This window comes from Mauremys mutica, chromosome 5, assembly GCF_020497125.1.
Source record: "Mauremys mutica isolate MM-2020 ecotype Southern chromosome 5, ASM2049712v1, whole genome shotgun sequence".
In the NCBI taxonomy this organism is placed as follows: domain Eukaryota; kingdom Metazoa; phylum Chordata; order Testudines; family Geoemydidae; genus Mauremys; species Mauremys mutica.
In genome coordinates this window covers 8,672,129-8,688,271 of record NC_059076.1, presented here as the reverse complement: position 1 = coordinate 8,688,271, position 16,143 = coordinate 8,672,129, and the positions used below count along the sequence as shown (strand labels likewise).

Genomic DNA, 16,143 nt, shown 5'->3' with positions numbered 1-16,143 from the left:
AAATTCCTGCCCTGCCCCCAGTCCCTGCATGATCTCCCTTGCTCAGAAAAGTGCCTCTTTCTTGCATAGGTCACCTCAGGCTTCTGCAATGGTGTCATTGTTAAGGTGACACACAAATCTTTGTCTGTCTTCGTATCTGGCACACAGTAATGTGAACAAGCAAGCTGTGTACCCTGGGTGGGGGGACTAATTGTATTTAAATGTATTTTACTTATTCATTTTTTGGTTTCCTGCTTGTTTACTTTCCGCTCCTATCTAAGAGAAATGGCCCTGAATATTCTGATGCAAAGGAGGCTGTTTTTTCACAAGGCTAGAAGATGAGATAAGGAGACAGTTGTTCTCCCAGGCAGCACCCACAACTAAAACGGCCCGGGGACATCTTCGGAGAAATCACACACTGGGAAGAAAGGCTGTGACTGATGAAAGCAAGTGGTAAAACAAACAGCATAAAGCTGATAACATGGCCTCAAAATCAGGACAATGCAGCGGCTCCAAAGATGACCTTTCTGCTGCCTCTTACTACATGTAGCAGTGCATAACTCAATACACTTGGCAAGTTCATTCGCCTGCTGTGTTATGAGGGCACTGTAGGCACCAACAATAGAGTTAAAGTAAACGTCAGGAGGCCAATGAATTGCTGCGGTGGCTGTCCATTCCGAATCCCCATCAAGCACAATGACTGTAATGGAAGCTAATACAGGATAGTAAAACTTTTAATACTATGCTCGGTGTGGGTGAATGGCTGGTGCATAGTAAGAGCAAATGCTCCTAAAGAAGCATAAGGAGTCAGTGATGCTTTTTTATTGTGTGGGGGGCCAGCCTATTTTTAGGGACACAAAATTAGGAGGCTAAAGCTCTTAACGGTTTCACTGAAAGCTGTATGGGGGACTCCCACCCTCTGCCGCTACAGCCCGGATCCCGGAGACAACAGTAGAAGGAACTCTAATGGGAGAGGAGCATGGGGGCTGGGAAGAGGGAGCATGCAGGCAGAGCCCCTCTCTGCCAAAGGAGTATTTCTCCCAATGCTGCCACCTCCTCCAAGCAGTGCTGCTCCCCACACGTCTCTGGCATGAGAGGTAGCGGGGAGAACAGAACCATGGAGATCAATCAGTGAACGTAGAGAGGTGTGCCAGCTGTGCAATGTGAGTGTCTCCCTGTCACTGCAGCAGAGTTTGCTTCAGTTCCCATGGCCTGCTCTTCCCCTTGCCCATATCCCTGGGCTCCTAGAAAGGAGCTCAGGCAACAGGATGCGTTGGAAAGCAGGCAAGGGAAGGCCCTGGGTGGCCTCTGGAGATGAAAGGCTCCTTCTGCAGCTTTGGAGAAGTGCAGGAGAAAGCTGGCAGTGGCTCCTCCCCATCCACCCCTCACACCTAGCAACAGCCCTTCTGGATTTTACCCCTGGAATTCTCTCTCTCTCTCTCTCTCTCTCTCTCACACACACACACACACACACACACACACACAGCCATGAATAACTACGGCGAGGTTTATCCAAGAGGATAAGGCATTCCGAGCAGCAAGGTGCCTGGGCCTTTACACGGCCAGGTTAGCAAAAGGGCCCAGCAGTGCCCATTTAGACACCTAAACCAGGGCCACCGCCCTTTGGATTCAATGGGAGTTTTTCCACTGACCTCAGTGGATTTCAGATCAGGGCCCGACATGGCTGGATTTTCAAAAGAGCTCAGCTCCCACTTAGGCACCTAATACAATCGCCAAGTCTTCCAAAGCACTACACTCCCACGAAGAAGAGTGGAGCTGCTTGGATGCAGATGGCTTTGGGAAACCCAAGCCCGGTTGTCAGTGCTGAGGGCTTTTGAAAACCTGGCCCTTAATTTTCAGCCTGTTTTGAAAGCGCCTCACAAATGAAACGGAACAACTCTACTGCCCAAATGACATCTGGGGTGTGAAATAAAATAAGCCTAATCTTGATGGGGATTTCATCAGTCCAGGTTATTACTGCCCCCCTGCAAACGGCTAGTGGCCCAGCCCCCATCAGCAAGCTGCAAGAGGTCTCCCAGCTGCCGAGATGAATTATGACTAGCATGAGTAACATTAACCCCTCCGGGATAAGTCAGTGGGTAATAAAATAAAAACTGTACAGCTGCACAGTCTTTATTAATCAGCAAGTCTGATCACATCAGGAGAGAGTTACCCACCCTTCTGTCTGGGCCGTGCTGCAGTAAAGTCAAGGGGCACCAGGCTCCCAATGTTTGCAGTGTGCAGAGCAGTCTGGTGCTAATCATTATTTTAGGGAGGGAATACAAATATATACAGCTTATCTATCATGCCAGCTGTGGGGGGTGGCTGTGTTAATGGTCTGGCTAGGTTACTGAGCCGCAAGGTAGTTAAAAAAGGAGAGCGAGAGAGAGAAAGACAAAAGAGAAATGCTGTTTCCTGCAGGGTCTCCCCATAGTGTTCATTTGCAAGGCCTACTCGGAAGAGCAATCCTTCAGACACGCAGCAGCACAGCTAGTTTGTCATACCAGGACACTTTTACTTAGTCATTAGGAGTGAATAAATTCACATCAATTGCTATAAGAAGGATTCAGCCCGCAGACTCTGTGGTGTAAACACACATATGGTCTCCATTTGTAATGCAATCAGCTGACAGCACCACTGAGCACCGATAAAAAAAATGTACAGTGTATTGCAGCCAAACTGGGCCTGTTCATTTCGGAGTCGGAGAGCTTTTATTGTCACATGTTAATGTCCTTTTAGCACTGATAAATGATGAAGAGCTTCAAAACATTCATCATATAACTTTGTCAAAAGATGGGGGTAAGGTTGTTTTTATTTCCATTGGCTAATCCAATATACTCCGGTTCCTAGTTCCCTTTCCTCCGGAATGCTGGTTTTGCATCCCCATTAACTATTCTCTCTGTAGTTTTCCATGCTGTGGACAGTCTGATGAAAAGTAACAAAAGCCATTGTTTGACTGCCCTGGAGGCCAAAATGTGAGCACCAGAAATGTTCACGGGGACTAAGCTTTCATGCCTTAAGAGAAATTGAAAATAGCGAGCAAGTCTTCAATATGGAAACCCAATTGTACTGGGCAATTGTGTCATTGGGAAAGATTTCATTACAGGATTATTCTATGGTGACAAAGAACCAGAAAAAACGTTAGGACACACGAGGGAAAAAGATCCCTTTCTTGATAATCTTGTATTTCAACATTCTTGTATCACTTTCCCCCCTCAAACTCAAGGTCTCTCCTCTCCCTTCCCTTTTCTAATTGGCTACATTAGTTTAAATCTTATTTTCCAACTCTCCTCATCCTCCCAGTGTTACAGGCACCAGGCCTTTAAAATTCCTGCTCCACCCCATTCCATAGCCCCAGGATGGCTTGCTTTTGCGCCAGGGCATCACAGGTTGCTGGCATGGCCATCACATCTGTTATTGTTATCTTTTGGCTTAAGCACTATTTCCTTTGTCACCAGAGATGGTACCAGAGATGGCATATTAATATGATGCAATATAATTGACAAAACCGCAGCACACAGGATCAATGAAGGTTCTTTGAAAATAGAACTTTACCTTCTGTGTGATGTGATTGACCCAGGGAGAAGAGCAGTTGCTGAGGTCCGGCCCTTGTGGGTCCCAGATCCCATCAGGAGCGAGACACAGGAAAGTTGAAACACCTAAAAAGACAACACGGGAAGGACTCTATTATCTGCTAGCAAATGCGTTAATAAGCCTGGGTTTATTTTCACAGGCTTCAGACATTTCATAATGAGAGAAAGTGTACCCAACATTTGCAAACCATGTAAGCTATGTTTTGAGGACCTCAATGGGAAGATATGCCTGGCCCACATTACTATAGTATCCAAGCACCTGACAATCTTTAATGTATTTATCCTCACAATGCCTCTGGGAAGTACCATTATCTCCATTGACTTGTCCAAGGTCACACAGGGAGCCCATGACAGATGAGGAAAGTGAACCTTGGTCCCACAAGTCCTAGGCTACTGCCCTAACCAACAGGCAAGGCTTTCTCTTTGCTTTGCCCCCCAAGTGACTCCAAAATCAGTCCCTGAGACTCACCATCCCTCTCCCCTGCCATTTTATGAAAATTCTGCTGCACTGTAAAGCCCTGGAACCACATGGATGGAAACACACCAAGTTTGATAGCTACAAATAAGATGCAATACGGTCACGCTCCCCCCATCCCCACCACTACACACCTGGTGACAAAAGGGACTTTAGGGGAGAAGCTGCTTAGCAAATACTTCCTAAGCACTCTCCTGAAAAAAACCCCGCAAAATATACCAGGAGCTTACAGACAAAGAGAAACTCAGTCTCAATGGTTCAGTGAGACATTTTTAGAAGGCAAGGAAGCAGAGATGTGGATTAAAGAGCCTGCATCCCATAAGGTGCTCTGCATTGAAGAGCCAAACTTTTCAATAGGGAAGTAAATGAGATGTGGGGCCTGATGTTACTCCTATTAAAGTCAACGAGTGCTTTGCTGATGTCTTCAAAGGGAGCAGGAACAGGTGCACTGACAACACATGGCAGCTTTAATGAATCACAGAAATTAGAGCTAGGGAAGGCCTACTGGCCACTCTGGACCATCCCCTGCCTGTGGGGAATTTTTCCATATTCCAAAATACTTCATCCAATCTAGTTTTCTATAACTCATGCAATGGGGCACACAGATTCCCTACAAAGGCTATTCCCCAGCCTCATAGACCTCGCTGTTAGGAGATGGCTCCTGATATTCAGCCTAACTTTTCTTTTGCTTCCTTTCTTTACTTCATTTTATGAACGGGACTTTATAGAGGATTATTTTATTCTCTCCTTGGTCGTCACACAGCTGAGCAATGGGCCTGATCCTCCAGTGACCTAGACTTTGTGTAATCATTTACATCTGCATAAAGTGCCTCTAAAAGGCACCCAAAGTACTATTTTATGCCCACTCTGCACTTTCTGGGTCCAATTCTCCTCTCACAAACACAGGGTTTATATCTATTTTACTTTATTCACCTCACCTGGTGTGAAAGAAGGATCAGAAGCAGCGCACACAGATGTAAATGATGACACAAGATGCCCGGCACTGGAAAACTAAGACCTAACATATTTTGCTCTTTTAAACTTTTCTCCACTTCTTCCAACCCTGTATTAATTTTTTGTTGCTCTTTAGTGAATTCCCTCCACCTTCCTTAGATCTTTTTGGCATACAGGTCCTCAAAACTGGATACTAGAACCAGGTTTACAATTACACCAATGGAATTGTGGCACCGGGCCCATGCTCAAAAGAGGCCCTGCCTGCTCGCTCCACCTCCATTTGGCCTCTTCCCCACCCACCGCTTGCTCCTCTAAGAAGAAAATAAGAATGGCCTTACTGGGTCAGACCAAAGGTCCATCTAGCCCAGTATCCTGTCTACTGAGAATGGCCAATGCCAGCTTGCCCCAGAGGGAATGAACAGAACGGGTAATCAGCAAGTGACCCATCCCCTGGTGCTCATTCCCTCCAAAAAGGGAGAAGAGCTTTTCCCCCCAGAAAGGACTTGAACCCATAGTCTCCAGTGTAGCAGGCTATGCCTTAGACATTAGCCTACTGGGGATACAACCCCAGTGCCCTCTCTGAGCAGGGGTAGGGCCTTAAAGAGGAGCACCGGCAGGGTCTTGGGGCAAAGAGGCCATGCAGGGGTGGGACCTCAGGGCGGAGCAGGGGCGGGGCCTTGGGTGGGGGTGGGGCCATGGTCCGGGTGCAAGGGCCCAAAAAAGATTAATCCGTCCCTGACTAGAACTGGCTAAAAATCTCCTGAACATTTTCACCAAAAAAACAGACAATTTTTTCTTAAAAATTTTGGCAAAAAAACCCCAAAACAAACAAACAAAAAACCATCCAGTTGTTTGACATGTCAGAGAAAAAATCATTTTGAACTTTTGCTTTTCATAAAAAAAATTCTCAATTTTTGGCCAGCTCTCCTGTATGTATTTGACAGGGGACTGTGCCTTTCCTTTCCCCGGAACTTCAGTGGGTGCTGGAGTTGTGTGGTCGTTCTGACAAATCAGCCACTTCCAGTTAGGTGCCTACCTATGGATCAGGGAGCCCAACTTTATGCACCCCAGTTTGAGAATCTTTAAAACTGTATCAATTGAAACAGCCAAAATCACACCATGGCAAACGACAAGACTTAGGATAAACTTCAAACCACTAAAACCTCAGCAATCAGCCCAGGCACTGCTCAGAACAAAGACAATAAAGTGTATTGCATAATATACTGAACAGGACATTTCCCTTGGGGCACCAAGGCCTGATATTGCCAGATGCTGGGCAGCCTTCCCCTCCCATTGTTTTCACTGGGAGTTGAAGGTGTTCAGGGTCTTGCAGGGAGTGCTAGGCATATTCAGGAGCTGGTCCTTCATACAGCTGGGAGTTCCTCAGCTGCCTGCCACACTTCCTAAATAACCATTAGCTTATTCCACTGGTGCCAGGCCATGCGGGCCTGCCTGCCAGGAGACAGTGTGTATGTTATAAATGGTAGTAGCAAGCAGATCTCTGACCAAGTCACTGAAAGAACCAGACAAACAGAGACAGAGGCAGAGCATTAAAGGCCAGAAGGAACCAACATCACCACCCAGCATCCACACATGACTTGCTCAGGCCATTTCAATGGGGCTCACCTACTGTCCCCATAGGGCACGGCTGCTTTGCCATCTGTCCTTGCCGGGTCCTAAACCACATTATCTCACGGGCTTCCACAGCCTCACAGCTCTCTGCCCCTACAGCGGGGAGCTGGGAGGAGGCAGGTGGAAGGGGTGTAGTCATTTCATCGGGGACATCCACCACCAGGGAGGGTGTGCTCGTGCTCCTGTTCCTTCTGCCCACGGCTGAGGTGGTGGTGGTGCGCCCGGTGCTCGTGGCGGTGAGGAGAAGAGGGGTGCTGGTGGTGGTGCTTCCCATGCCATGCGCCCCAGATGTCGATACTTCTGAAACAAAGCAAAAGTATGTTAAAAAAAAAAGTGCAATTGCTGATCTCTTTGGCTTTGAGATGTTCTAACATAGAGGACACATAAATATTTCATGATGCACTGTTTGCTCTACAAAATTAGCAAGGACCATAGGAAGTGACTGCATCAAAACTGTGTCCAAGTACCAAACAACTCATTAATTACAGCTTTGCTAAAGGTAGGCTTTCATAGTCCTTCCTGAAGCATAGCAAAGACACTCTCCTCACAGAGTGCAACTACAGTACAAAACAAATAGGAAGTGTTCGGTTTCTTCCAATCAAACATTAACTCCTTATTAAACCGTCTGCTGCTGACCACTGTAGGCGAGGCTGCTATATAAATAGGCTTGGATGAATTTGATTTTTCTTGCTAAATCTCAGCCAATGTTGACTTCACCTACATACACAAACCGATGAAAAAATATTTCCATTGATAATAATTACAATTTATAGATAGGTAAAATAAAAGAAATGCCTCTTGAGAACTTATTAGTGTCAAAATCCAGAGATTTACACTTTTGAATGAGGATCATTACAAATGGACTAGCAAATGAATAGTAAAAACAGGCATGATCTGTTGATTTAAAGATATTTACTTCGAATATTTTGACATGTGAGGTTGACAATTTGTGTTTCACAAAGCTTTAACTTTTTGAATCTCAAATCTACTGTCTAAATAATTGTCAGACCTTCTCCCGCCCCAAAACCATGGATATTTAAATTGATAAAAATGGGGGGAAATGCTTAAAACCTATAATTTTGCACAACTGAAAATGTAAATTGATAGAAATCTAAAACGATTCTTACAAATAAACATCAATATGATCTGTCAAAATGATCAAGAAATAAAAATTGAATTCTACCACACCTACGTATAAGTATCTAAAATGCAACAGGATAGAGTAGATCTTTCCAAGCAAGCTCCTGTCACTTGGTTGTATTAACTGTGACTGAACTAGAAAAGCCTTCACCAGGAACTGCTGCTCACAGAGATTCCCAGCACCCCGCTCAATGTCAGCCCCAGAGTGCAGAACTGCGGTAATGACTGAGTGAAACCACCCTCTTGCGGTGCCTGACAACAGCACTGTCTTGTGGGGAGTCATTCCAGCCACAAGTGCACACCCAGGGATTAGCCCAGAGGTGGTTTATGGAACTAACTCATTTACATTCTGTAATAACTCCCATGCTAATGCCTGATCCTACCAGTAATACCGGCGCCCTCACTATGTAGCATGTACGGTGGCCTTAAAGGAACATCTCACAGAAGACACATTCCTTGATGGTTTAATCATTAAAAGGATGTTCCATTACAACTGTTGCTGACAAGAGGGGCCCGGCAGCAATGAGAGGTTAACTAATTTAAAACAACATTAACCTGCTCTGTGTTGCATAATTGCTCTGCTAAGTATTGTGTGTGAAAATATGGAGAGACAGTCCCCTTGTAATTACATTATTTTGCCTGCTATTTAGACCCACATGTTGGCACTGATTAGGACTTTTGAAAAGATGACCAAACAGAGCACTCTTATTAGGTTCTTCATTACAATTTGCACTTCAGGCTGAGACAGAGCTATGGGTTCTGGCTCCCTACTGCCTTGTATCTTGTGCATTCATTTAAAGTGCCACCATTCCAATGAGTACACGATGCACAAGGGTAGAGAAGAATTGGCTTCCTGTTATCCCCACCATCGAAGGAATGGATGCCTTTTCCAGCACATTTCCTCACTGAGCAGGGACATTCGTGCCCCACCCCCATGACAGTATATCATACACTTCTGCTAGGAGACTGAGGCCTTCTGATTTTTGCTTGGCGTAACATTTTGCTCCTCTCTTGCAACTAGGGCTTGCCGAAGTGACCCCGTTTGGAGAGGAACAAGAGTCCCACACAAGCCCAGTTTCACAGCAGGAGAGTCACTGCAGCCCATGACACTACACAACACCATTTAAAGATATGTTGGCTTTTGCTCCTTAAAAGCAAATATACCCCTTGACGCCCTGGAGACAAACACTTTACTTAGTCCTGCCCTGAGTGCAGGGAACTGGACTAGATGACCTCTCGAGGCTCCTTTCCAGTCCTACATTTCTATGAGTCTATGAATGTAGTGTCTGAGCACATCATCATTGTTAATGTACTGATCCTCACAGCACCCTGCGTGGTATGGACAGGCTATCCGCCCCATTACACAGGTGGAAAACTGAGGCAAAGTGACATGGGGAATCTAACCCATGGATTCTGTGAAAGTAGAATGAATTATATTGTAAAAATAAGAATGGATTAAAGAAATGTTGTATGTACCTTTAAGCAGAAATAAGAAATGTTGAAATACAGGTGCCAGGAAAAGAAACATGAGGCATAAACAATGGTGAAACATTAACAGAAGATCGGTAACAATTAGTAAGCTATGCATGTCTAGCCCAGGTAAACTTATCAGATTCCACTTCCTTTGTTATCTTGTTACGTTCTTGCCCTTTTATCTATATAAATAAGACTGTTTGTGTCTTGCATGGTGCTCACATTATCTGGGTGTTATTAGCAGAGCGCTGTGCTAATAAAACAGAGTGGTCTGACAAACTGTGAGTCCTGAGTCTAACTTTGACAATTTGGAGGTCCCACTGAGATGGCAACTGTCTTCACTGGGGCTGTGTGATTCCTGACCGTTTTTGTAGGACGACTGTGGCAGCCGGCACCTGGGCATTTGGCCCGAGCGGTCCTCCACCAGAACAGAAAGGTGCACGACCATAGTGAAGTCTACGCCATCGAACCTGTTGGTTCCCACTCTGTTCTGGTAGGGATCCCGGGATCTGACATCAGGAATCTGGTCAGGTAATTATTTCTGTGTTTTGTCCAGACTGAGGACTGTCCTGTCTCTGTGTCTATCCGTCTTCCTGTGGAGTGTTTGAGTCTGGGTGCAGTCGCCGACCAAGGGGTTCCTGTCCCTGCAGTCTGAGTGAGTGGAATCTGCACAATCGCAGCCGCACTGCACTTTGGGTAAAACCCTTGGTGTGAAAGCAAGGGCGATTGAGGTAGTAGCCTGTGGGCTCCTTTTGTGTGTTGCACCGGGCATCGCTCTAGCGAACCCGAATTTCCTTCTTGTGCAATTGGTGTGTGAAGTCCTCCTGTATGGGTAACCAGACGTCTAAGTCGGGACAGTTCCCTAAACGAACGCCGGCTCATTTATGTATTTTAGGATGGGTCCAGACTCCTGTAAAAAGGGTCCGGACTCCTGTAAATTTCTGGAAAAATGGTCTAGGCTAACTCAGGGGAATCCCAAAACTCAGTGGCCACTGTTAAAATTTTGGAACAAAGACCGAGTGGACGTCTTAAAGGACAAACTCGGCCAACCTAAAACTAAATTGGCTAAAGGAGAGGTTAATTGTTTCATGCAGTGGTGGGAAGAGGCAAATCATAGGTGGACAAAATCAATTGGCCTTTCTCAAATATTCAAATAATAAGTTAAAAGCTTTATTAAAAGCCTCCTCTCCCACCACCAGACCGAGCGCGCCCCTTTACCCCGTTCTCAAAAAACCTCCACCCTGGATCGATCCAACCCCCTTCATACTCCCATCTCATTGTAAAAAGGACAAAAAGCCCCTTGTTCTGTTCCCCTTTGTTGTCTGCCTCAGAAACTGATTCTTTAGTGTTCCACTACCAATTCAGAAAAGAAGGTGGGTTCCTCAACTAGCCCCCACCCTTCCTGGTCCCTTTCCTTAAACATTTCTTTCAAAATTGTGAAATGACCACAAATCACTCACAAACGGTTCACTGGAAAAAGCAGGATCGGGCCCAGACAAGCAGGCAAGCAACAGATAAAGAAACTGAAAAACAGGTTGGAAGCCCTAAGGGCATAGTGTCAAGAGTAAGAAAAGCTGTAAGTCCAGGCATGAACCCCTGGAACAATACTGAAAATGGTGAAATCTGAGGTGATAAAGGTGTCATTTTGAGAGATAAACAAGTGATTTAAGGAAAGAGTGAAAAGTTAACGCTACAGGCTGGAGAGAATTAAGCCGTTAAACTCTGTGAAAATGTTAAAAAGGACCATGTTAAAGAGAGAGAATTCTTGGTTTCTTTGCAGCCTTGGAATGGGCCCTTTTCCAGAAGAATGCCTGTAAATAATCCAAATATATATACAGCTATGTAAAAACAAAGCCGTGTAAAGGAACGTTAAGGAAAAGAAAATGTGTATGTATCTGTCTGTGAAAATATGTAAAGTTCTAAGAATCTAAACCAGCACATCTGGTTTGTAAAACTCCTGTTTTGTAGGTGTAAGATAAATTGGTTTTGTTTTTGTTTTTAATGCCACTAAAAATTCATTTAACTCTTTAATTCAAAGTTGCAAAACTGACAGACCTTTTTGCAAGACACAGGTAATTAGTGTTGTTTGGCTTTGGGATTTAGCATTTAACCCTTAAGGGGTAACTTGATTCTTTACAAAAATTACGATGTTTTTAAATAAAGACCAAGTCATGGCTGCAATAGGGCAGTCAAAGTCAGGAGAACAGGGAGAGATTCTGGAGTCTTTTTGTTTGGTTGATTGTTTGTTTTTTTTGGTAACAATCAGATAAGAGCTGTAGTGAAAGAATAAGAAATTAACAGTGACCCTCTGAAGCAACAGCAGAGGTGAGGTGCACAAAACAAAAAGAAGGATCTAGACTGTTCTCAGTGGTAGAAGATGACAGAACAAGGAGTAATGGTCTCAAGTTGCAGAGGGGGAGGTTTAGGTTGGATATTAGGAAAAACTTTTTCACTAGTAGGGTGGTGAAGAACTGGAATGGGTTACCTAGGGAGGTAGTGGAATCTCCTTCCTTAGAGGTTTTTAAGGTCAGGCTTGACAAAGCCCTGGCTGGGATGATTTAGTTGGGTTTGGTCCTGCTTTGAGCAGGGGGTTGGACTAGATGACCTCCTGAGGTCCCTTCCAACCCTGAGATTCTATGATTCTATGAAGCAACATTAAAAACACTGAGCCTTAAAATGGCTCTGTGTAATCAGACTGTCACTTTGATAAGGGTACATGAAAACTCTGTCAGAACAAAAAGAAACAGTTACACCTTATGTAAAAATTAATATGGCTAATGTTTTAAAAAAGTTATAGTATAGAAGCATTTTCCCTAGGACATGTGCAGTGTATATTGTAGAAAGGGATACAAGAAATGCAAATGAAATGTGCTACTGAATTAAAATCCTATTAGGGCTCCAAAAAGAGCCGCAATAGGCTGTGTTTTCTTTTTCAGATCCCTATGTGTTAAGACAGAGTCTCTGAGCTCTGCTGATGGCTTTGAATCCAAAAGCCAAGCCTGTGTTGATGCAAATTACCTAACTGATAAAGAAAGGTGAGAACTGCCAGCACAAAAGAAGCTGAAAATAAAGAACATACCTGGTCAGCAAACAAATTGCCTGGTATAACAAGATACCTTTAATAGATTTAACGCTAATGTTATTGTTAATATTAAACATTGAAATAAATTAAATGTTAGTAAGTACCCCTGTAACAACATATAGTGTGTATGATTTTTGGAAAAATCCTTTAAGGTAATATGGTAATGATGCTTCTCAGCTACTACCTGTGAATAAACTTAAAGCTTAACACAGCAGGAAAAACATTACAAACTTGGTCTGCTATATAAGAGGAAAAACTTGAGGTACACCACCTCATGAATTTAATAACTAAACAGTGGAATAATTTCCCCATAACCCTTAAAAAGTAGAAGCCATTAAAACCTGGCCTGCCTATAAAACCAAACCAAACCAAACAAAACAAAAACCACAGGAAAATATGGCGGTAATTCCTCTGTTTTGCCTGCAATCAGCAAGGGTATTTGTAAAAGAATGGAATCTTTAATCAATAATCAATGCCACCCCAAAAGGGGTAGAAAACTGTTATTATTGTCTTTCAGATAATCCAAAGTACTGTATAATGGGCTATGTGTATGTATTAATTCTTGGGGAAAAGTGTTTAAAAAGTATTAGCAACCCACCAGAAGACAAATGTACATGTAATGTAAGTACTGTGCTTACCAATAATCACATTTACTATTTGCCACAACAACAACAACAACAAAAAAGTCTCAGTTTACTGTAAGCACTGATTTAGCTGAGTTCTCTATCAGTCTTGGCATTGAATGGCAAACAGTTACCAATCATCTGTTAAAATGATTGGTAACTATGTAAAAAGGTAACAGTTCCTAGAAAAAAAAACAATGTGGGAAACGGGACCATTCATATTATACACGCAAATGGGGACATGTTAAGAATTGCCACTGCAGAAAGACATAACAGCTTACCATTGGTATAGCATATTTTCTGGATGGTCTCCCACAACTAGTGGCATACTAATGTTACTACCCCTAATTATTTTTGGTTTTAAAGTGTATGTGTTTAATTGAAATTTTTAAAATGTGCTGTTGGATAAAACGAATGTATGCAAAGCTAGAGCCACAGGCCCAAATCACCTCCCAGTATTTTCTATTACGTGGACTAAATAAGAAGTGACACTGGCGATTAATAATCTTAATGTCAAAAGGGGGATATGTAGGAGCAGGATTTTATAAAGTCCCATGGATTTTATAATGTCCCATAAGAATTAATGTATGATTTGATTTCATCCTGCTAGCCACCCTTTTTGAATAGCAGAAAGAAATGACCCTCTGGAACTATAAGATTTCATTTTCCCATATGCATTACAAATTGGGCCCTCTCTTAACTTTTTGTTTTAAGATTTAGTTAGTAAGATACAGGATTCTCTATTGTGTCTATGTTAAGTCAATTAGGGCTAGTCTACACTTACATGCCAGTTCGACGCGGAGAGTTCGACTCCGGAAGCGATATATAGACGCGATATAATATAGACGCGATAGTTTGAACTCCGGAAGCGCTCTGTTCGACTCCGGTACTCCACCACTGCAAACGGCGGTGGCGGAGTCGACCTTGGAGCCGCGGAGTTCGGTTCCGTGGCGTCTGGACGGGTGAGTACTTCGAACTAGGGTACTTCGAATTCAGCTACGCTATTCACGAAGCTGAATTTGCATACCCTAGTTCGACCCCCGTTCTTAGTGTAGACCAGGCCTTAGAGAAACATTGAAGGCCTGGGTCTCAATGTAAATTGTCTTGGTTATTGATTGTAAAACTTAGCAAGGTTTAATTTGCAATGCCTTTTTGCTTGATATAAAATACTACTGTTTGTATTATCAATCTGTTTGTGTGAATGAGGAATGTATGCATCAGGAAAAGATAAGGTGTGAAGGCCATTGTTATAGCCAGAGTCAAGGAAGAAGTAGTAAAGAGACTTAAAGAACATCAAAGAATCATCAGGCCCTGCTTACTAGCCAGACGGCTGTTAAGCTGTCTGGCATCGCGGAGTGGATACATGCTTCGCAGTGTAAGAATGCACCACCCCCAGCAAACCAATCGTCATCTCAGGACCACGCAGAGTCAATTTTGACTCCAGAAGAAGACGTAGAGGAACAGCCTGCAATACCTTACAATCTACGCTCTAATAAGGGTTGCCAGAAGCAGATGATGACCTAAAGCAAGGCCCAAGAAGAAGCAGTAGCGAGCCTAGCGCCTGCTGCCTGGTAGACGTAAAACCGTGACTGTGGTTTCCTCAATTGAGCTTGTCAGAACCAGAAGGGCCCTGCCTCCAACATGAGCCTCTGGTGGCGCCTGTTCCTCGGCTGCTGGTGTCTTAAGGTCTGGGGAGTTCACAATGACAATTCTTTTATCCAGCAGCAATTGTGGATAGCTCAGACCCTTAATATTTCTAAATGCTGGGTCTGCAGCCACATCCCAGCCCACTCTCAAACTGGTGTTCCTGTCCTGGCTATCCCACTCAATTCCCCAGACCTCACTGGAGGACCTTGTCCGTTTAACACAATATGGAACAGTAATGACACCTGGGAAGAGGCTATTGGCAGTTCCTTTATCCCACTTGGGGGAGTAATACACCAGGCAAAAAGGCTCCTGAGGTTACAAGCAGTAGTTAAAATAATGGCAAATGAAAATTTGCATCCGAAGAAGTGAGCTGCAGCTCACGAAAGCTCATGCTAAAATAAATTTGTTAGTCTTTAAGGTGCCACAAGTACTCCTGTTCTTTTTAAGGAAGGAGAGTCCACCACCTCCCTAGATAACCCATTCCAGTGCTTCACCACTCTCTGAGTGAAAAAGTTTTTCCTAATATCCAACCTAGTTATGAGTGACCACTCAATTTTTACAAACATTTCTGAGCGTAGGTGTAAAAGACAAATTGTTTTTCAAGCAGTCATTTGAGAACAATACCAGAATTAATGCCTATGTATACATGGCCAAAATGTTCATTAATGGGTGTCAAAAATTTGGGGGTAAGTCCATATTCAGGCAACTCAACAAATGACCTGGTTTTCAAAGTGACGAGTGCTCAGCAGCTCCCATTGACTTGAACAGAAATCTCGAGAGGGTTGAAATGTTGAGTCTGCCTTTTAGAAATAGTTATTGTAAATCTTGGACTATATTGTTTTTAGGTTGCAGCTCTGGAAGGTTTATTTGATCAGCTATGCATGGGGAATTTACAAATATGTTCCCTTAGTCATAAAATGGCAGTTATTTTATCTGCCTAGACCCCTGAGCATTGATGCAAGAACCAGTTTCAAGGGTATTTTTCTCTTTCCTTTGTGTGTGTGTGTGCTTGTCTGTTACCTTTACAAATAAATAAATAAAAACAATCTCAGCACTGAATTCCGCTTCACATCATACAAAGGACAAATGATAAGAAAGAATAAAACAACTGGTTGAAGTCACCTAACAGAATTAGATGGATGGGATACTACTGAATTCAGTTCAAAGGTCTAATTATTCAACAAGTCACCGTGATAATGAGTTCCAAAAGACAAGATTGCCATATTAACAGCAGTGAGTTTTACAGAACACAGAAAGCTCCCACAGTAGATTTCACTCACACGTCCATGTACTTTAAAACCAACTTAATTGGTTAGTTGGAAAAGAATAAGAGATTGGAATCATTTACATATAAATAACTCTTAAATCCAAGTAAAACCATGAATAGACTGCAACTTGTGCAAAATTACTTGAAGTGCTACAGTACAGAATATAGATGAGCTACCCAGATTTATCCACACTGCCAATAAATGGTAAATTTTAAACTTGAAGAAAATCAGTGTTGCATGGGGCCATTTTAATAGGAGACACTACTTCATAATACAA

At 43.4% G+C, this 16,143-nt stretch overlaps 1 protein-coding gene across 13 annotated transcripts in view; it reads right to left on the bottom strand.

The window, feature by feature from the left end:
- The window catches only part of ADGRL3 (adhesion G protein-coupled receptor L3), an 834,374-nt gene that overhangs the window by 189,339 nt on the left and 628,892 nt on the right, over window positions 1-16,143 (bottom strand). For 9 of the 13 annotated variants that reach the window (XM_045018219.1, XM_045018220.1, XM_045018222.1 and 6 more), the window contains 2 exons: window positions 6,628-6,933; window positions 3,535-3,638 (listed from right to left, as the gene is read on the bottom strand). In XM_045018219.1, coding sequence (XP_044874154.1) covers window positions 3,535-3,638; window positions 6,628-6,933 — 410 coding nt within the window. The remainder of the gene's footprint in view (window positions 1-3,534; window positions 3,639-6,627; window positions 6,934-16,143) is intronic. The other 4 variants (XM_045018225.1, XM_045018213.1, XM_045018217.1 and 1 more) reach the window with 1 other exon arrangement.